Here is a 23,492-nt window from a genome sequence, read left to right on the forward strand (position 1 = left end):
CCAAAGCCCTTTTCAGGAAATTTAGAAGTATAAAATTTGTTAGTGGAAGAGGTTGACTTTTACATGGCATCATAGATTTACTGTGGCAAAATACTAACAAGCGCAAGAACATTTATAGTGATTGCAGTGGAATCACAAAATTAAATGGCAGAATTCAGTTATTTCCATGTCAATAGTTTGTATGTATGCTCATTGCCTAGCTGTAACAAAAAATAAACACAACACCTGGTAACAAAGAAATAGTCAACAGCAACAAATCTGATGCAATTAAATAATGGTGAAAAGAAATCTTTGAGAACGTAAGTAAAAGGCATTATTAATATATTTTGAAATTCAGGTATCTACCATAACTACTATTAAAAATGTTTTGAATTGACTTCTCATATTTACCTGTCATCTCAGTGACTGACAACCAAAAAATAGTTGTTTGGCAGCTCTGATAATACAGAATCTAGTTTTTGCATCATTGTACTAAAGTTTCTGAACAGATGTCCATCCAAAACATTTCCATGACCAGGTATCTCTGGATTGATACCTTCAAAGTATCATCATTTATTATTTATTTATCACTATAACTTCCGTTCCAAGTTAGGAAAAATACAGATATTTCTGCTTTATAGAAAACTATTATTAGTTATATAGAAACCAAGATTTTCAGAAGAGTGATCTGCTGAAGATCTCAGGTGAGTTCTGTGTATAACAGGAAACTTGACTCTCTTCACCCTAAATATGTACCCTGGGACAGCTTGCATTTAAAAGCCTAACAAAGCAGAGGTTTGTTGAGAGAAGGTGATTTATCTGACTGCATATTTTCCATTTTCTTCATCCCTCTCCACTGGTTGTTACAGACCTGCATTTTCCGTGTCCTGAGCTGTTCTAGTGTCCACCCCCCTTGTGGTCCTTCCTGACACACATCTCGTTCTCTTTTGCTTCTTTTAGGTGATTTTACTTATCTGTTTTCCTCCATCTAAAAGGGCTATTTTCTTTTTTTTTTTTCCCTCTGTCTTTTCTTGTCCTCAAACTTCATTGAGGGCATGTACAAGGGTGCAGGTATGCTAAAACCCTGTAATCACCACTAGTCCTTTCTTGATGCTTTAAGCATCTACACCCAACAGCCCCTGGGTGTCTCATCCTGCTTCCAATTTCTGTTTTTTGCTGATATCAACGGGGTTCTCCCTCTTGATGTCTGGAACTTTTGCAATTGATTTATGCAGCATTTTAAAGTTACTGTATCTCAGATAAACAGAAATTGCATCAGGTTGATAGTTGGGACTTTGGTCTGTTCAGTAACCTCAGGCTACTGGGGCACTTCTGGAAAATTGTGAACTATAAAAGTAACAAGAAGTAAGAGAAAGGTGCAGCCATCTAAATAATCTAATTATGCTGGAGCTCATGTGCATGATTGGAAAACTCTCAGTCAAGTGAGAGGAGCGGCAATAGTCAGGTTGTTATATTACAGTTTATTATACATAAGCAAAGATACAGTTCAACTTTGCTTTTCTTTAATAGAAATGAAATGGTTTGTACTTAGTCTTCAAAAGATGCAACTAAGCAGAAAGGATTGTTATTTATTATTAATTAGCATGGTATGTTTGCATTGTTTCCCTTTTTTGTACTTTCTGATGGACATAAAAACTTCCTGTACGGATATTTTACCACTCATTGTGCTACATGTAATTGAAGCTGTTACTGGCTTTTTCAGCAGTAACTGATAATTTATGTGTACAACATTTCAGATTCCTGTTTACACTGTAAAAAATCTGTGCATTTCAAAATTTCACCCCACAACATAATCTGAATACAAACTTCTATAACTTACATGATTTTTTTTTTCTTAAAGACCACATTTATAGCCAAAATTATGAACAGCATAAAAACATTAGCATAGCTGAGAAATGGGGTTTTGGTTTTGATCATCACCAGTTTACTGTTAGGTGTGTGCTTTTAGCCTTTTGCTCTGCACATCACAAAACCGGAGGATGAGGAGTTGATTTTCTCTAATTTAATTTCTTTTTATTACTCTAGACAAATTCTTCTAAAAAGGTGATTCATGACTAAATAGCGAAATAGTTCTTGATTATCTGTAGGTGAACCAAGCTGAAAGAATTCTGCTCCATTGAAGAAGATTTGATTTTAGTTTTTTATAAGATAAGTTGGAATATTTACTACTTGAGTGTGTCCTGATAAGTCATTGCTGTATTCTAAGTGTAATTATTTTTAGATTCTTCATTAAGATTCCAAGCAGAAAACACAATATAAAAATCATGCATTATTGTTCTATTTTCTTATTTATATGGAAGCCATTAATATATAAAGCATATTGTAGGTCAGTCTATGAATCAGGCAACTCTCATAAAACAGCTGTTTCAGGATACAATGGCTGCTAAATGCTTTCATAGTTGCAAAAAGCAATTGGATAAATTAATGAATAAAAATTAATTCAAAGCTACAGAGAGAAAACATGTTTGTCTGAGGATGGCCATGTGCCAAAAATTACTGAAGGCAGGGAGAGTATTCTGTAGCTTTTTTCTGGGTTAAAATGATCCATCTAGCTGTATCTATCTGTTTTTATAAGCATACACTTATGCGCTTATGCAGATTGATTCTGTACTCCAGTGGATTAACTTTTTTTTGCCTTTGAACTATACATTGGGTGCTAGAGTCTGAATTTTACGAAATGTAAGCCGTGAAAGGCAGTGGTCAGAGGGGGACAAACAGTACCCTGAAGGATCACCTACCTGTTTCTATAGAAGTATTTATGATATAGTTTTCTAATGTTATCGCCTTAAACACCAGTATTAATACAACAGCTCCACTCATACTATTTAATAACAACAACAACAAAGTAAATACCACACAAGTCAGACATCTTTCACTGATCAGTAAGTGTAACAGTCGCCAAAGCATTATCTTAATCATATTTTTCTACTAAGATGTCTTAGAAAGTGAAATAATACATAGGTGTCAAGTATCACTACAGTGAGTAATGTATAAAGGTGAGCGAGTGCATACCAAAGACTGTGGCAGCTCTTTACTTAGAAGAAAACTTTATGGCTGAAATTATGTATGGCTTACTGTTTCTAAAGGCTCATTAAAATACCCTGAATATGTTCTATTTTTACTACTGCTTATTGGAATTACATACTTTTTGTTTACTTGCAGTATGAAAGAGGCTGGTTTAGGCCATAAACAGTGGAGGGGTGGTCCCATTTCATCAAACTGCAAGCAATGTCCAGTAGTTTATACCAATCCTGTTTGTGGATCAGATGGTCACACATATTCTTCTCAGGTAAGAATTAAATAAAGAACTAAATTATTCTTTCATTGTTCCAATCAATTCCAGCTCTTGGAAAATAAAATACTGTATTGTAACACAAATCAACATTTATTTGTTTTGACTAGAATATATATTACAGACTGTAACCTACAGCAGTTCCAGTATATTGTAAGACAAAAAAGCGAAACCGTAGCAAATCCTAAGCAGCATGAAACAGTAATACCTAAAGAAGCACAGTGTAGGAGCACTCCACAACATGATGGAACTCCAGGTTAAGTCTGTCTGTGACAGACACCAAGGCAGGATTTTGAGTAAAGAAAAAAGTGTTGCATGTCCCCAATTTGGGTTAGGATAAACATGTTAAGTCAGATTTTCCAGCTGACCATTGAAGGGATACTTCACATTCCAAGCACATAGGCATAGATGTAACATACCCAGATAAAAATGTAATAATGTAAATAATTGTTGCGTATCTTTCCTTCTTGCAACAGCATTTTATGTATTTTAAGACCACAATCAAATCTTCCTTCTGTATTCCTGAACCTCCCTGTCCTTTCTGTCTTACTTATTTGGAGACAGAATAGTAATTAAAAAATGTTACTGTCAGTTTACAGTAGAAAAGATTTTGTGCTGGTCGTGCTGAAGTACAGAAACCATGGGACTGCATTAGTACAGTGCTCAGGTGAAACTTGTGACATGGAGGGACTTCATAATGCTGAAAACAGATCAATTGGTTTAGCATCCTCTCTTAAAACTTTCAGTAGAAGGATGTTTGGCCAATATTAACAACTGAATCCTCTCTAGGAGAAACAAATGTGTGTTCTTCATGAACCCGTTTTTGTCCAAAATGACATGCAATTCACTAGTGAGATGTGATTAATGACATCCCTATAGGTATAAATAGCAATAAAAATTATATTTTGCAAAAATAATGGGTCTAAACTAGCTTCTCAGACTAAGATGGAAAAGGTATAGAAAAGCAAACAGTCAGAAAAGAGGATATGAATTCTTGATATACTTTACAGATAGATAGGTATGTGTATTTTGTTTTTTTAATATTCAAATACTTTCTTCAGTCTCCCAAATTATGATTCCTTTCTCATTAGAAGGGTGAAAGAGAGCCAGTAGATAAAATCTCACTGTGTGTGGAGGGTGGAGTTTAGTCCTGGTTGCTTAGTCTATCAAAATTATGTTTTTGCATGAACCTAAATTCCTAGATTTTTATTCACAGGGTATCCCATATTTAACATTTTTCTTTTTAAAATCATTTCTGCCTTTATTCATTCCAGGTTTTTAAGACTTTTATTTAATAATCTCTATCTCTTAGCAGTGCATTTGGTATAAGACAGCTTGTTTAGAGGAAGCATAAAAAATAAGTGTCAGCATTTTTGATCTTTGTTACTTTAAACATTGTCCTATTATAAAGGTTAAATTGATTTAAATTTATTTATTAGTTTATTGTGATTTTTCAGGTCACATGCCTGAGCTGTTGATAGTTCCTTTCTACTTCAGAAAATATTGCTAGAAATAGATTTACTGTTACAAAATAAATATCTATTTTGTTATAGTAAATGAAACTAATTTTCACAAACCTGATTCAATGTATGTCAGTCTTACTTTTTAAATTGGGCTAATATGCCATGCCCTTCTTTTTTATTTGCATTTTTACTAAGCAATCTGCTGTAGACTTAACTGTCAGTTGAAACGTAGCCAAAAATAATAAGGTTAAATCATTGCGTGTCATCTTTAGTAATAAAATAATGTAATCTTTCTGAAATAAATTATTTGACAGTATGCTGGTCCATATTTTTGCAGCCGGAAGAAGCAGCTTCTTCCAGGTGCTCTGCCAGCACCAATTTGTTTTTCTAATAAAAGTAGGTTTTGTTAAAAGGGGCCTCTCAAAATTAAGGTTCGTGTCCCTATCCAGTTCCCAAGCAAGACTCAGACAAAATCACCTTGTTCAAGTGAATAACTTTAAAGACGCCTACAGACCAAATCGACTTTGGGCTGTTACAATGAAGGGCTTATGGCTGAGGTACATTGACAAATAAAACAAATTGTTGGCAAATGGAAAAAAAAACCCAAAACACAACCAAAACCAAAAACCCCCACCAAACCATGACCAGCCCTCCTTCCACCTCAACCTCTACACGCGTGCCGCCGCCCCCCCCACCCCCCCCCCCAAAAAAAATAAAAATCCAAACAAAACACCTATAATGGATCTTTCTTGAATGAGACTGACCAGTAGTCAGTGAGATAAAGTGTATCTTGCTTGATTGATCCATGGAGTATACTTTATCATATAATCATGGAATCATGGAATGTTTTGGGTTGGAAGGGACCTCCATAGTTCCAACCCCCCCACCATGGACAGGGACGCCTTCCACCAGACCAGGTTGCTCAAAGCCCTGTCCAACCTGGCCTTGAACACTTCCAGGGTTGGGGCACCCACAGCTTCTCTGGGCAGCCTGTTCCAGTGCCTCACCACCCTCATGGTGAAGAATTTCTTCCTTATATCTAACCTAAATCTACCCTCTTTATCAGGATACCCTCTTTATCAGGATAAACTGATCTTTACAGAAATACTGGAAACTCCTTGTTTATTGTTAAATGCATAAAATAGGCTAATAATAAAAAATCAGGAAATGAGATTGTCTGGTTTTCCAGCTTCTGCCATGAGTGGGTTTTGCCAGTAATGCCTGAAATTTTATCTGAAACCTTCAAATTGATAGGATGCGGTATTCAAAAAAAGGCAGAGAAATGTTAGAAGTGTGACTCACTTTACTTAATCCAGACTTTCAAATAGGCTGATGTACTAAAAATTCCAAATTATATATAACTGATATCTTTATCAACTGTATTCAAAATAAATAGCTACTAAAGCTGTAGAGAATGGAGATGGTAGCTTAGATGACAAATAACTTTATAGAACCTTCAATATTTTGAAACTCTGAGCAGCTCAGTATTTCTTAGACAAGGATGACATATTTATACTAGCAAGAATTGAATTTGGTTCACTTTTTTCATTTCCGGAATACTATGTTTATTTAATATAAAATTATATATTGGGTTTATATTAAAATATACAGAAACATTAATACTTCAATAAAAATTAAAAAATGCTACTTTATGGACTAGAAAATATTTTCTTAAGCCTTCATCTATGTAATGCCTTTACATTGTTTTTTAAAACAGTACTAAGTTTTGTCTAGAATAGAAATGATCTAGGCTGGAAGGACAAACCAATAAAAGAATAGGACAAATAGGTGGAAGTGAAACAAGTGTCAGTGTTTATTAAATAGCTCTCATATCACAGCAGCAGTATACTGATACAAAATAATGAATGTAGAAAGAACTCAGATTCAGAATCTATTAATGAAAGTCTAAATTTGTATGTTAACTGTCAAACAGGACAGCCAGTAAAACAAGAAAACTCAAATTGCTTAAAGTGAAGTTGACAAGATAGTTAAAGATTCAGATTTCTTAAACTGTTAGGTTGCATTAGAGACATCCATACTTATCTGGAGAACAGTCTTTCTCTGAATAGTAGCTTTAACCAGCAGAAGTTAATCTTTTGAAAATAGTATTCAAAATCTTGTAACTAGAATTACAGCTAAAATAATCAGAATCTTTTTGGCACAAAAATTATTTTCCTGGAAAATGTATTCACATCATATGCAGGCAGAAATGCATAGGAGCTGAACACAGGAGCATAGTTATGCTTGTGGAGTGATGGTGGGGAGCAGAAAACAGTTCTGAAAAGAAACTAATAGAAAGATGGGTCTGGAGCATTAAAAGGCAATAAATAATGTTCTTAAGTTTGTGTAGCTGTTTGAAACATTAAGGCACCTGACAAGATAGTGATGAGCTGTGTTGGTTGCAAGAAGAGGATCAAAAGAGAAGATTGTCTCACATATACCAAGCTGAAGCTCATTAGTGAGCATGGTTTCAGTGGAGCAGTGGGTAAAGACGGTGGTAATTAAAGAGGCAGTTAGGTGGGATAACAGGATTTTTATGATCTTGGGGGGCTTTTGTTTGGGCATTTTCTTTTGAAACAAATGGAAAAGAACCTTTTTATAAAGGAAGAGTGTGAGTGGTTAAAGGCGGTGGGCATGAAACAAGATGATGTCAACTTAGGGAACAAATTTTGAGAGTTAGTAGCAGACAATCTATGATAAGAATGGAATACAAGAAGATGAGATTGAAAGTGGCAAATGGCAAACAAGAAAACTGGCTCAGGTCTTGACACAGTGAAAACATTTAAATATTACAGTAATACTTCTCTGAAAGAAGACTCCAACGAACGTGCCAGTGTAGGAGATGGTATGGAAAATGCATGTAAGCACTTATTAGACAGGAAGAAGTTTAGTGGTGCATTTCTGTTCTCGTGTCTCTGACAACCTTACATCCTACCCTGGGCATGTCATTCCATTCTCCTTGCCACATTCCTAACCATGTCCCAGGGGTGGGGGAGAGCCACGGCCACCTAAATTGTCCTCATACACAAGGCAGGCACTCCAGATATGTGAAGAAATGGAAGAAAATGCAAGAACAAAGACATTACTCATTTTGCTATAGCTATATGAATGGGATTATTATACTTTTTTTTTTTTTCCAGAAAGCAGTTTTTCTCTTTCTCCCTATGACCAGTGTGCCATGGAAGTCAGTAAGTTTAGGTCCTTAACAGGGATCATTTCCCTAAATTTATCCTGTAGGATAAAAAGTGTAGGTACACAATGGTACCTTAGATTTTTGGCCTTTTTTTAATCTTAAATGCCTGGTATCTTTTTTTTTCTCTGCTCTTTTCTCTTAATTCCAATGCACCATTCATTTTTACATGCATATTTAAATGAGACATCACTTCCCAGTGCACTGAACCATGGGACCTTTTTTTTTCCTTGAGTGTGTCTCCTTGTCTCCTCTTAGTCATATCAAATAGCAGTGGACCCATGGATCATTTTGTTGCTTTAAAACAGCCTGTTCCAAGTACAATGTGTTATAGAGAGTTATAATAAATGTGTATTGGCTCTAATTTCTTTCTCTTTTTCCGAATCTTTAATTTGCTTCAAATTTAATTCTGTTTTTCCCTTTAAGAAGGTTTTTGGAACAACATAGATGTAGTAGACACAAAAGAAGATGTACTTAGACATTTTGGTTTTCTTTAGCAATTAACAGAACAGTAAGCATTTGAAAAGCTACAGAACAGCAAATGAAATGAAAATTACTAGAAAAAAATGTAATTATTCAAATTAAAATTTTTTAGAACTTGCAATTAAATTTAGTAATCAGACAGAACAAAGTGTTTAGCTTCAAAAAAAATATTCTTACACACTGTTCATGTAGGTCACACTTGCACTTAGCAAGAAACTGAAACACTGTGAAGTTTCAAGTAGTGACATCAGACACCATAACAGAAATTTAGACCAACAGTGCTATAAACTAATTGTGCTGTCCCAGAGAAAAAGAAAAGCTTCAGTCCTAGTAATTTAGCAGGTGTCAATGAGGTAAAATATCTGTAACATTAAAGAATCATCTTCCAAGTTTCTAATTTCTTTAACTTGTAATTTTGAAAAGCTCACAATGAAATATTATAAACATGAAGCAATGACTATGGAGATATTTCACTGAAAACAAATTCAGCCGTATCAGGATTATTTGAATATTCCTTCAAGTTTTCAGTATTTCTGATGCTTTAATGCCAATATACTATTTTTTTATATAGTTAAGATTCTCTGCTTAGAATACATCTGTAACTTAGAATTCTAAAATTATTATTGAAAGGGGGGTGATGTTTGTGTAGTCTTCTGTTATATGCATGCTAATCTTATTTAATGGGCTTTAATGAGACACATTGTGATACTAAACAAATACATGTTATCACAGCTCAGGCATATTAAGTTTATGGCTGTAAAAATAATACAGTTCTTCAATCGAACCACAGAAAACTGCGTGGGATTCAAGTTTTTTAATGTGGTACCTGGTAACCACATTCACTTCCCACCCAAAATCATGTCACTTTAAAATATCCAAAGCCACATATGGAAACACACATCCAGAAGTTTCTGGATTGTGTAAATTTTACAACACTGGGTATTGCTGTGAAGTTCCTGTTCACTTAAGACTCTTTGAAGCATTGATATACACCTCCCACCCTCCATCTTGGAAGAAAAAAAAAAAGGCAAAGAAGAAAAAACATTGAAGAAATTAATAATTGATATTCAGAAATGTTCAAAATGGTTTAGCCAGCTCTCAAACAAAATCCTTGAGGTTCTCCTGAGAATATGGAGTCCTTCAGGAAGCCTGCCTTCTTTCTACCTTCATCAGTTTTCTTCAGGGCTGTGGTTGTGGTCTGTCCTAACTTCAGTCATTTCTAGCAAAGAGAAGAACTGTCCAACCTGTTTATTTACAAGTCCAATGACTTCTAAGCTGTCTGCTTTCTCCTAAATTTACAAGAAGCAAATAATAAACCTTTCTTCCACAAATTAAGACATTCCTACTCGATCTGCTTGCTTGCTTGTTTTTCTACATTAGTCTCGAGACCAAAGTGAAACCAAGGGTTTCTTAACAAACGGGTGTACTTTTGGATGAGACCTTGAGTAAATGAGAAAAAAGTATGAAAGTAAAATAACTTAGGTCCAGAAAGAACAGATCTGGACATTGATGAGAACAGAGAGAGAGACAGGGATCTGAAATACATGACTGAGCATCAGAGGTAGGTCCTGTGCGTCATAACAAAGTTTCAGGAAAAAAAATGAAACATTGTAGACCACCATTTTTCTCTTCGTGGAAGAGAAAAATATGAGTTTGTGTGTAGCAAAATTTGCCATGCTAGCTTTTCATTCAGAACATGACATATGAAGACTTTGCTTTTTGTTTTCCTGATTTTAATCCATACGTGTTTGACACAGAATAGGGAAATCTTTTGTATATTTTAGAAATTAAGCACTAACAGCAAAAAGTAGAAAGATTTAGGCACAGTTCTATGTGTCTCTACACTAAACATATCTCTTTTAAGTTCAAGAAGAGATGCATGTAATGTAGGGAAAACCAGCCTTGCTTTGGAATATTAATTCCCACTTGCACAACAGCATGTTTCTTCCCTGACAGGATGAAAACCATTATGGTGGAATTTCATAAACATTTCCTTCAGTGGCAGCACATGTAGCCTTCTATTTTGGACTGTTTAATAAATAAAATCTAGTATGTTGAGTTCAAATGAATTTTAGCATACATTTTTAGGTGGGCGAAAAAACAGAGTAGAGTGCTGTAGAGGCAATGTGATGGTAACAAAACTGAGAGTGCCTAGGTGTCTCTAACTTCTGATCCAAAGGGTGAATCTGTAGTGAGTGCACTGATGAAGAAGGTTTCACCTAAATGTAAGTAACTATACAGAATTTCTTTTTTTTGCTTTCTCTTTATTTTTTGCCCAGTTGACATAGTATAGTTTAAGTGTCTTAGAAACTTGGACAGGATAACCCAGCATGGGCTAGCTAGGTCTGTGCACATTACTTTTATTACTTTCATTATTTTTCCTTTAATTGAAGACTAATGAGCATGCCCTTTAGATGCTATTTTAGCTCACATATAACTTTATAAATATTTCAACTTAGATATAATTAGATAAATTGAACTTGTTTAATTAGTAATGCAATCAGCTAGCATGGTTTAGGAAACCATATCACATTAAAAATACAGTGATAATGCATGTTAATAAGCAATAAGCAGATTCTTTTAACAAAATTTCCATGCTTTTACAAGCCATTTGTGTCTTATTATAAGGCTTTATAGCTTTGCCATTACTTTTATTTTACCATTGACATTGGTCAGAAATTTGTATGTCAGCTGAAAATCAGTGAAGATCTTTTTCGGTTCAAAATCAGCCAAGATAGTCAGCTGTTTTTAAGATGACGGTTTAGGAGAATTGAATGTTTTTGCTCACATTTTCAATTTTTCTTTGAATATAAATTTTCAAATTTGAAGTGGGAACTTGAAAAATAAAAATTTTGGTTTTTTTGAGCAATATTCCTTTTCCTGTGTCAAGAAACTTTCTCCAAATTACAAAACTGTGAATGCCAGAAATGAGGTACACCAACAGTGTTGAGTGACAGTCTGTGCATCTGTAGATTGGATCTGCTAAAAACGATGAGGAAGTTTGAAACAAGGAGCCTGATGAAGTGCTGGACTATAGGGGCTAGAGCTCGGAATAAGAGCCAGAATTTGTAGACTTAAGTATAAGTGTGCATATGTCAGGTAGAGAAATTATTTATATTAAGCATGCTTAGAATAAGCTGTTAGTGTATTTTCAAACTGCAACAGTATTTTTAATTTTGGAATAAGCCAAGATCAGAAGGAATAATATAGGTAGGAGTAATATGGTTATATATTTTTACACCTTTTCTTAATCATGTTTTTTAAACACTCTCTAAATATTTAATTTTTGTATTTTTTTATATTTGAAATATCTTTGTTTTTACAGAATTTATTGTCTTCAAGGAATATTGAAATATTAATTTGGATATGAGGTAATATATTACATTATTTTACACAAAGTCACAGAATCATTGTGGTTGGAAAAGACCTGTAAGATCAAGTCCAACCATCAACTCAACACCGCCATGTCCACTAAACCATGTCCCGCAATGCCACGTCCACACGTTCCTTGAACACCTCCAGTGAGGGTGACTCCACCACCTCCCTGGGCAGCCTGTTCCAGAGTTTCACCAATCTCTCAGTAAAGAAATTTTTCCTAATATCCAGCCTGAACCTCCCCTGGCGCAACTTGAGGCCATTTCCTCTTGTCCTATCGCTAGTCACTTGGGAGAAGACACCAACACCCACCTCTCTGCAACCCCCTTTCAGGTAATTGTAGAAAGTGATGAGGTCTCCCCTGAGCCTCCTCTTCTCCAGACTGAACAACCCCAGTTCCCTCAGCCGCTCCTCATAAGACTTGTGCTCCAGACCCCTCACCAGCTTTGTCGCCCTTCTCTGGACACGCTCCAGCACCTCAATGTCCTTCTTGTAGTGAGGGGCCCAAAACTGAACACAGGATTCGAGGTGCGGCCTCACCAGTGCCGAGTACAGGGGCACAATCACCTCCCTGCTCCTGCTGGCCACACTATTTCTGATACAGGCCAGGATGGCATTGGCCTTCTTGGCCACCTGGGCACACTGCTGGCTCATTTTCAGCCGGCTGTCAACCAACACCCCCAGGTCCTTTTCCGCCAGGCAGCTTTCCAGCCACCCGTCCCCAAGCCTGTAGCGTTGCATGGGGTTGTTGCGACCAAAGTGCAGGACCCAGCACTTGATCTTGTTGAACCTCATAGAATTGGCCTCGTCCCATCGATCCAGCCTGTCCAGATCCCTCTGCAGAGCTTTCTGACCCTCCAGCAGATCAACACTCCCGCCCAACTTGGTGTCGTCTGCAAACTTGCTGAGGGAGCACTCAATCCCCTCATCTAGATAGTTGATAAATATATTAAACAAGACCAGCCCCAAAACTGAGCCCTGGGGGACTCCACTTGTGACCAGCTGCCAGCTGGATTTCGCTCCATTCACCACAACTCTCTGGGCTCGGCCATCCAGCCAGTTTTTTACACAGCGAAGAGCACACCTGTCTAAGCCATGATTCGCCAGCTTCTCCAGGGGAATGGGAGACAGTGGGAGACAGTGTTGAAGGCTTTACTGAAGTCCAGGTAGACAACATCAACAGCCTTTCCCTTATCCACTGGGTGGGTCACCTGGTCATCGAAGGAGATCAGGTTGGTCAAGCAGGACCTGCCCTTCATGAACCTGTGCTGGCTGGGCCTGATCCCTTGGTTGTCCTGCACGTGTCCCGTGAACGCCCTCAAGATGAACCTCTCCATAATCTTCCCTGGCACTGAGGTCAGGCTGACAGGCCTGTAGTTCCCCGGATCCTCCTTCCAGCCCTTCTTGTAGATGGGCGTCACGTTGGCAAGCCTCCAGTCATCCGGGACCTCCCCTGTTAACCAGGACTGTTGATAAAAGAATACTAGAAGTATTATTATTAATACTTTTTAATTTACTGGAAATACTTTTTCAAGTAGGGATATCACAGGGATTTGTCCTTTAGCATTAAGTAAGCTTTACATTCTCATTTGATGGTATAAAATATTAGTTTACCTGTTTGCAAAATGTATAGAATAAGATGATGAGGTATATATTTATGTATTTACCAAACTGAGTAGGTGCCTAAAAATTCAGATGGCTGATTTAAAGAGCAGATAGGTCCTTAGAAGCATTTTCAGAAGCTCCTAAGCAGCATGGGTCTCTAAAAGCCTCTTAAGTATGAAAGCAAAGACAGGTAGGTGCCTAATTTAAATAATCCCAGTAGGCATCTATCTGCATGTTTCTGTGACTTCATAAGTTTTCTAGGGTGTCCAAAAAAAGATTGACTAGCTAGTTGACCTGATTTCATGCTTTTCTTTTTATGCCATTGTACTGCAGAGTGCTGAAGAAAACAGGCAAGATCTATAGAGGTGAACAGGAAAGAAATTGTGCATACAGATTTTCATTTTATCATGTAAATTGCTTTCTCTAGTTCATAGATTTAGAAACAGTGTATCATCAGTTCTCTTTCAACCACAAAATATTTTCCTTGCTCAGGGTCTTGGTTCAATAGGCACACTTCTTTTTGTTCTCTTGTCATGCTCGTTGCATGTCTTTAAAGTTAATATTTTTTAAATGTTATTTTCATTTTAAATAGTAATTTGCTGAAAAGCTGTTTACCCAAACTCTTATTGTTTGGGTAGGTAATACACATGATTAACAGGTCGCTGATGGGACATAAAGGCATCTGGATGACACTTCATAGATAAATTTGCACATCAAGTTTTAGTTTCTAAAGCTTGAATTAGTTGAAAATGTGGTATCTTGGCGTTATGTCTAGCTGGTTTTAGTTAAAAATTCTATATTGCAACTGCTTGTGCCTTCTTGGCTGCTTTTTGTAAAGAGTTATAAAATGGCATAATAATTTCAAAGTTAGGTTTACCACATTAACATCACTATCTCTGGCCATGTTTTCACCTCCATTTCAAGCCAATCCGAAGTGACACCACCGCACAAAGAAACGGTACCAGCCATTGCCTGGAATCGTCCCTTTGCGTAAAGCAGCCCTTTACTTCTCTTCCATGTTCCGTATGAAGTAATGCTCCATGTTGAACTGGACCTGGAACATAACCTGATCAATACTCACTCTGCCCACTCTGCCCACCCCACCCCCATGACTGGTGATAGGAGTCTCCAACCCAGTTAAAGCATATTGTAGTTTCTTACGTATTTTACTTTAGGAGACTCAAATCTGAGGCCATTATTTCACATAGCAATTTGCAAAAAATACCGTAAAAGGAATGTGTGTAAGCTTTGTGAAATGGGGATAAAGTGAGAAAATGGGAAACGTTGATAAGCAAAATAGTATGAAATAAAGTTGAAAGCACACAGTACTGAGTACTGGTAATCAGAGATTATCTGTTCAACTGTCAGAGATATCAGATTCTAAAAATGTGGAGAAAACAGAGATCTGTATTGATGCATGAATCTGGAGTTCTGCAGGAGAGATTTCTACCAATAAGACACATGGTCATACTGGAAGAAATATTTAACACTTCATTCTCTTCTTCAGCATCTATCTTTGTGGTACAGTAGCAAAGAGCTCTTTTCTCAGAGATCCTGTTGATTGCATCATACAAAAATCTCCTAACCTCCCATTGCTGATTATCTAGAAAATAGGCAGAGAAGGAAGAACTGTGAGCTTTTTTGGTAGGAACGTGTAAATTTGAGAGGCTATTCCATGTTCTCTTCTCTCAGCCATTCTGTTTGTTTGTACTATAACAGCTGGGTTTCTCTGCTTGACCTGTGAACATGCAGTTGGTAGGTAGCAGTGCAGAAGGCTGTGGTGTACAACTTGTAGACTATGGTGCTAAGACTTTGGAATTCTCCAATGCCTACTGATATCCCCAGTTTCGCCTGCACTAGATCACTTACTCTTCTCTTCTGTACGCTGGAAGGTTTGGTTAGAGCTGAGTGAACAAGGGTGTGGAAGAGTTGAGGAGTCAGGCATAGGGCCTCTTACTCTCTTCTCTCTCACTGGCTAGTGTCAGAAACATTTTCCATGACCACAGTTTGTAATAATAATAAGAAAACCCTATGATCTTTTTCCTTGAATATATACATTCCCTTGGATGTATATATTCAAATAAAGTATTTGTAGCGTATGAACTAATAATTATCAGGTGAATCTGAATTTAATTATTCATCAGGGTATTTTTTCTTAGAATTAGATAGCATGCCCTGTTTAATTTTAAATGCACAAAAAAAGCCATGGACCTCTACAGAGCTCTTATTATTCAGATAAGGTACCATTAAAGGTGACTGTTACCTTTCAAAGATGAAACACTTTTTAAAGTTGCATAAGTATTAGTTATTGGTTGTCTACAAAGTAGTTTACTAAATGTTCAGCATTAAATATGATGATGTTCTAGAAAGCGTTTCTGTAAGTGTCATATACCTCAGCACATGAAAATTTCTAAGACTTTAATTCTCATTCAATTCACACTTCATCCAATACTGTGAAGTTATGTTTATATGGTAGAAAAGGGTGCGTTGATGTATCTGACCTAAATTCAGTCTTTCAGTATCAAAGGCTAATAGCAGTGTTGCTGCGGCTTGAAGTACATAATGGACGCAGTACGTGTTGGAGATCTAGGTGAATGCCCTGACAGCTAACTTCTGCTGACTTGTATACTGTAGGGGTCTACCAGATCTGCCTCTGGCAGTCCAGTATGTATAAGGTGAAAGAAAGGAGGAATGGGAGGGAGTATCTGCAGACTGCATCTGAAGCCACCTAGTGCATGATCTTCTGTTCCTTACTTGCCAGAGAAATCGCATGTATCCTCATTACTTAGCTTTAGTTAGTTTGTTTAAAAGCTGCTAGATTTTCCTGGCAAGACTACTACTGTGGAAAAATATGTTTTCCTGCCACTAAGATAGTAGTGTTCTCAAAAAGGGACAGAATTATGTCTGTGAGAAAAAGCCAATTGATGAAATGCTGGGAAATGTCAAAGTTAATGTTGCACAAGCACTGTTTGTCTTTCTTTTTGGGTAGACATAATGCAATCTTAACTTAATTCTGTTGCCATTTCTTCCACCAGGCCCTTCACTCACTCAACACACAGAATGGACATACCTCTCTTGTATCTAATCAGTAATTTGTTTTCTCTGCACTGTTCAGTACAGTCTTTTGTCTTTTATTACACAGTAGCCACACAGTTAACTAAATTCCTCATCTGCTTTAATGTGTCTTTATTCCCTGTAGATTTTGAGAAGTCTGCAAATAGTAACTAATTTACACTATCTCGCACACAGTCCCTCCGTGTGGTATGAGACTGTTGTTTTACAGGTCGAAGACAGTTCTGCAGGTAGATGGAAACAAAAAAATTATTCATGATATTTGGATGTCAAATTAAAGGATTGTTTTTGTCATGTTTCACATTGCAAAGCATTTATGTGTTCAATTCATTTTGGGTTTAGTTTATCTAAAAATATTTAGCATGTTCCCATATCAGATCTCAGGTTTTCAAGAGCTCAGGAGAGCACAGATACACTCAGTATCAAACAGAATTTTGCTGAAGTAAGTTATCTAAGATCCATGGACCAGCATAAGCATTATTTTCCTTTTCTTTCATGCAGTCTTCCTAGTTCATTCATTATGCATCTTTCAATCTCTCCAGCAAATGAACAAGATTTATGCAAGCAATAGTCTCTTGACACTGGTTCATTCCCAGAGCAGGTCTGTCCTGTACTTCCTCATTGAATAAGCTTGATGCCATCTGGTCCACCCAATTTCTCAAAGCAAGATAAACTACACAGGTGTCATTCCTGACAGTCTTATCTAATCCTGGTTGTAAAGACAATGATTAAGATTCAATAAACTTCTCCAACAATGTATTTTAATACTTCACTACCCTTATTATTAGAAAGTCTTCCTAGTACCTAATCTGAAACTTTCCTGCAGCAATATAAGCCAATTGTTTCTTGTAACATTCAGTGTGGTATTCTTTTCAGATATCTTTCAGATGCCTTTTACCTATTTGACAGCTGTTATATGAATCCTCTTTTCTCAAGGCTGAATATTCCCACTTCTTGAGCCTCTTTCTCGGTGACTGTATCTTCTAGGCCTTTGATCATTTCTGTTACTCTTTTTTTGGACTTTTTTCAATTAATTCCTTCCTTGTTTGAAACCTTGTCACAAAGCTGGACAGGGTGCTCTATTTTAAGTGCTGTGTGGAATATTTTACATGTTTTGTAGGTTGCAGTCCTGTTTACATATCCTGGTAATGCCTGTTAACATATCCTGGTAATCTTTTTAACACCCTTCAGTTGTTCATAATGATCACTAGATTTTCATTTTTCCTTTGGAATGGATGTCTGGCGAGTTGTTCCATAGCTTGTATTTTCAACATGATCATTATGTCTACCTAAGAGTAGAACATAGCCGTTTTCTATCTTGAATTACATTATATTTTTAAACTATTTCAATAATACGAATATTGTTAGGATATTCCTATCTTCTAAAGTTATTCCAGCCTCTTCCATGTTTAATAGGATATCTTTTATTTTATCTTCCAAGCCATTACTGAAAAGACAATGCTTCTGGGGAAGCATTGGAACAGGCTGCCCAAGGAGGTGGTAGAGTCACCCTCCCTGGAGGTATTCAAGGAACGTGTGGACGTGGCATTGTGGGACATGGTTTAATGGGCATGGTGGTGTTTTTTGGTTGATGGTTGGACTTGATGATCTTACAGGTCTTTTCCAACCTTAGTGATTCTGTGAGATCTATTATGATTTGCCTGATAAAACCCTATAGCAAGGTCCATCTCCTTTCTTCTTCTAGGTGCCTAGAAATCAAAATTAAAAGCTGATTCTTCTATAATTTCTGAGATCATCTTTACCTTCCTTATTTATTTTCTTCATCTTTCATTCATTTCCAGTCTAACTGTATATCTTATGTCCTTCACAATTTCTCAATGTCTGTAAAGTTGCTCAGCCAGTTCTTCAGGTGTTCAAGGATGTAAATATCAAATTCAACTAATTTGATAACTTCTAGACTGTATAATATTCTTCGAATAGTCTTTTTTGCTCAACATAGAGATTTTAGCTCTGTATGCGTGACACTCGTGCCGACATATTACTCCTTTCTGTAGAGGTTTCCTGTGTATTTGAAGTCATCAGAAAGTTTTCCCAAGTCACAGGTTTTATCAGTGTCCTCCCCATATATTCATGACATGCATACTGTCATTCACACTTGAAAAATGAGGTCAGTTGGTCACAGGATGATGCTTTGGGGATATTCTAAAGGTAATCATATATATATGGAAATGTATGATATTAACCTGGAACTTAGTTTACAAATACAAGGAAGCTGGGATTGTTTGGAATGTAATGTAATAAATAAAGTGTATCCTGTCCTTGTATTCATGCCAATCAAATGCATACAAAAATAATAGGGTTTTTTCCTTGTATTTACATTTTTTTCATTATTTTGCCGTGGAAAGGAGGTGGTTTTTTTCCATTTTGGGGCAAAACTAGGCTCTTTATATGTACAATATACAGAGATCCATTTGGCAGCCTTTGACAGGTAGCTACTTTTGAATGGAAGGTGGCAGAGGTTAATGAAATATATTACTATCACTTAATCTTTCCAACTCTCTATATAACAGTAGTTCTAAGAGCAGAGCTCATGTATATCAAAATAACATACACTGTAGTAGTTGTTCCAGAACTATAACTATTCTCACCTTTACTGTAATAACAGTAAAGCTGCATGAGTCATGTCTAAAGATGACATATTCTTTGATGTTCTTCCCAGAGATTTTAATTGCTTGTCTCTAGTTCACTAAACAACTACTTTGGGCAAGTGTTGAAGAATGTTGGGTCCATTTAAGACTGAACAGGTTTCCAAACAGGCAGAATATGAGTAAAGAAATTGCATTTTTCTGTGGGAAGCTTGACAGTATAGAAATGAGGAATTTTTCATCCTGAAATATATTGCCAAGAGACCCTGACATGGTACATATTCTTTGTATTGAAATGATTTTTTTTTTAAGCACTGTGCAGCTTATTGCTCTGAAGTCAGAAATACCTATTCTTCTGTCTTGAAACAAAATGTGTGAAAATTCAAACAGTTGAAGCATCCTTAGAATCAAACGTACAAATGAGATAGTGAAACTCCTATGTAGAAAACTGATATACTAAGAGGAAAGGGGAATCAAGATCAGAAAATAAAAAGCTAGATATATTCAGAAGTAAAATGGTATTTTTTCATGCATATAAGGGATTGTGATGAAAATAGTACAAGCAGTTAGCAGTTTATAAAACCGATATAAATAAGGAATATTGTGAAATCCAACAGATTAGTTTCTTGAAAATTTCATGACATATTTTCCCCATATAGAAAAGTCACTAATAAAGCCAAATAAATTGGAGTTATTTTATTGCTATACATAACATAATGGTTCATGTATTTTTCTGCTGTTTAAACTATTCAGATATTTTCCCCACAAAACAAATAATCTTGTCACTGTTCCCAACAGTACCTCTCCTTTGTACCACTACCTCATTGTGTCCTCATATTCTGTATGCCACAGATTTCTTTTTTTGTGGAGTTTTTCAGGTATGTTGCTTGCTCTTCTACCAGTTTGAGACTAACATTGAGGGAAGTCTGACTCACCTTTGTTTACCTGAGCTGCCTTTGCAATATCCCAGTGTATTATTAATTTAGGACAAGAGGTTTGAACCAGGGTTATATTCCTGGTGTCATTGGCTGCTGATACGAAATTGTCAGAACAGCCTGTTGATTCATTTCCGACTTAGGCAAGCACCATGATTTTGCTTTGTTTCTGGAGACAAGGAATCTATCTCTGCTGCCTGCCTGTCCGTAAAATGAGTTCAGTGAGTGTAAAATTCTAGCATACCTGTGAATAGGAACACTGATTTGGAAGTGTTATGTGCTGACCTTGCACTCACCAACTGAGGTATCAGTGCCTGTGGCAGGTGTTGGGCATTAAGTTCTTCTTAACATTTAAAAGGGCAATGTTATTTCCAAATAGAACTGAGTAGACATCTTTAAAGAAAAATAAATTAAAAGGACTAAACTCACAACTCATACCTATTATGTTAGCTGGAGCAACTTTGAAGTATTTACTAGTTTCTTCAGCAACATTTGAGTGAAAGAAGATAGAAACACTGGAGTCTGTAAAGAAACAAACAAACAAAAAAAAACCTCAAGAAAAGTATTAAAGAAATCTTAAAAAAAAAAAAAGTAAAGTATTCCTTTGTTTTGCACTTTTCATACTCTGATTCTCAGTAAAACAAACCTGAAACAGATTTATGTGTCTAATTTTAAATGGTGGTCTCATTAAGTTCAGTCACCACCAGGAGTAATCAAAGCCTAAAGCACAGGTATTTGTAGGTTTGACTCCTTAAGCTACTAAGATTGAACAATAAAAATTCTCAGATCTTAAAAAAGGGAAGATACCTTTTTTCAATAGAAACGTAGTAAATTCGGGCTATGATCCATTCTACTAACTCTGAAGATTGTTTCAACTATTAAAATGTGAATTAGGTCATGCACTGTCTGGAAAGAGGTCTGGTGGGCATCATGGCTAATGCAAGCATTCTCTTATACAGCCAGGGTAATTGTGCAGGGATACAAAAGGTAGTCAGTTGTTTCATAGTCAACATAGGCAGAGCTGGTTGCTTTGCTTCAATTCTCTAGTCCTTTATGAGACACTGGTGCTATTTGTATAGCTTTCAATTGAGCAGATCTGTTCTTTTTTGTTAGAATTAAGATGCTTTTAGCCTCACTGACCTTTAACCATGCCTTTTTGGCAAAGGTAGCTCATTCACAATGGAACTATAATGATGTTTTTATGTAAATGCACAAAATTTGAGGTATTATTTTCTCTGTCTTCTAATGTGTCGTCTTTTTGCTATCGAGAGTGCTGCAAGAAGGTATTATTTCAATATGGTGATTCAATTCAGCTTGTGCTAGGTGAAGAACTGCATGACAGTGTGACAGGGTTAGAAGTTTGACTGCATGAAAGGTTGATAAAGTTCTGTAAATTCGTAGTGCTTGTATCTGCATACTAGTGGAAATCTCAAGTGCAGTCTTTCAGGAGGCTCTTTTATGCTTACATAGTTACAGTGTTCCCACTGCTTACTCAATTTTAGGAGAGAGAGAGAGACTTCAAGGTTTGCCAGAAATCCTGATAATTGTATAATGGACTTGCATGAAACTGAAGTTAGATACGCAAACAGAAGATGAGTCAGGGAATATAAGGCATAAATTTTGGTGAGATCATTCTTCTGAAGTATTGTGATGCATAGAAAACACTTCATATTTTTATTTTACTTGAACTGGTTTTCTGACTCCTACACTTTTAAGTTATATATCCCTTAGCTGACTAATGAGACATCTTCCATCCTTTAATCAAGGATGAAATGTTCTCCATAACTATCATCATCTTCCTTTCCGTCCTGTCCCTTTTTCTGAAAAACCTCTTTGTAGATACTTAACTTTTTTTTCCCTTTGTTTTGGTTTGTGTTTTTCCTGATATTAAATTGGCAAAATGTCCTGCAGAAAGATCTGTATGTCAAGAACTTTTCTTTTGGAAAAAAAGTTCAGCTTTTCAGTAAGAATGACAATGTTTACAATAATGTTATTTTCTATGTATGTGGTCTTTAACTATATTGTTTTTATATGCTTGAAACAACAATTCAATTTCCTGGTTAATTTATTTAATTTTTGTATGGTTTCTGAATTGGAGCTGTAAGTATACAAATCAGAACCACACAAATTAATCTGTTTATATATTGGAAAAGACTGTCACTGTGCAGAATTGCATCAGTCACAGCTTTCCATTTTGTTACTGCTTTTTACTAGGATACTGTCATCTTAAAGGTAGAAATTGAGTGATAAATTCTATAATAATTCACTGTTAATTGCTTCCTATCAATAATGAATGTTGCTGCCTTGTTTATGTGCTCTTATAATAAAAATAAAACCAATGCAGTCTAATTCTGTTTAGTATGCATATTGAAATCAGTCTAACACCATAAGTGCATTCATGCTTGTATTGAGCCTGAAACTATAGCCAGGTTAGAGAACAAAAACTGTGTACCTTTATCTAATCTAATTCTTAGTACAAAGGTAGCATATATTGCAGAAAATTTTTCCTAGCACCTCTGACTGCAAAGATTTAAGCACTTCATGAGAGATCGCTTCAAAATACTTAGAGTTATAATTTTTATTATAAAAGATGTTTATATTAATGATAGTGATTCTCTCTCCTTACAGTGCAAATTAGACTATCAAGCCTGTGTCTCAGGAAAACAAATCTCAGTGAAATGCGAAGGACGTTGCCCTTGCCCTTCTGACAAATCCACAAATGCAGGCAGAAATGATAGGAGAGGTGAGTGATGGTAATTTGTATGGTATTTTTAACAGCTTATTTCTAGAAGGAAATAAGATTTTGCTCACAGAAGAGTACGGTGATGACAAACACTGATTATTGTTGAATAAAAACAGCTTTATTTTATTCAAGGTTGTTTTCTTTGCTGTGGGTTTTCAAATTGTGCCTACAGTAAAATACCGCTGTATCCAAACACATTGTATTGAAGAGGTATTGAATACCACTGTATTCAAATGCAGCTATTGTAGTATGAGTTATTGTTGTTCTTTTTTTACTCTAATACTCCTCGAGGTGCTTATGGCTGTACTTACGACATAGAAAAATTCATTCCTTGCTCCTCAGTGTTTTCAGTTGAATATTCAAGAAAATGAAGTATGATAGGGAAAAAAGGAAACTTAGAAGTCCTTGTTACTGCTCATAGGAGCAAGCAGTTGCACTTAAACTACGAAACTGTTAATAAAGGCTGTCATATGAAAGTGAGTTCTTTGTTTGAAAAGTGTTTGATAGGAATAAAACAGCTTCCTTTTGGACCATGTGTGAGATTAGGCTGCTGGAAAACGCAGTTGCTTTGCACTGCTTCTTAGCCATTGGTGCAACTGGAGGAGAAAATTTGTAGCTAAGTGTTTTTGTATTTCAGTGACTCCCTGGTGACTTTGGAAGGATTTTGTTAAACAATACAGGATACCATCTTTGGTGCTCCTGAATAGAGGGCTGTCATAGCATGAGGT

At 36.2% G+C, this 23,492-nt stretch overlaps 1 protein-coding gene across 4 annotated transcripts in view; it reads left to right on the forward strand.

The window, feature by feature from the left end:
- Positions 1-23,492, forward strand: part of SPOCK3 (SPARC (osteonectin), cwcv and kazal like domains proteoglycan 3) — a 224,430-nt gene that overhangs the window by 138,357 nt on the left and 62,581 nt on the right. For 3 of the 4 annotated variants that reach the window (XM_059817875.1, XM_059817874.1, XM_059817876.1), the window contains 2 exons: positions 3,163-3,289; positions 22,650-22,764. In XM_059817875.1, the coding sequence (XP_059673858.1) occupies positions 3,163-3,289; positions 22,650-22,764 (242 nt within the window). The remainder of the gene's footprint in view (positions 1-3,162; positions 3,290-22,649; positions 22,765-23,492) is intronic. The other variant, XM_059817877.1, reaches the window with a different exon arrangement.

This window comes from Gavia stellata, chromosome 5 (genome assembly GCF_030936135.1).
Source record: "Gavia stellata isolate bGavSte3 chromosome 5, bGavSte3.hap2, whole genome shotgun sequence".
Taxonomy (NCBI): Eukaryota; Metazoa; Chordata; class Aves; order Gaviiformes; family Gaviidae; genus Gavia; species Gavia stellata.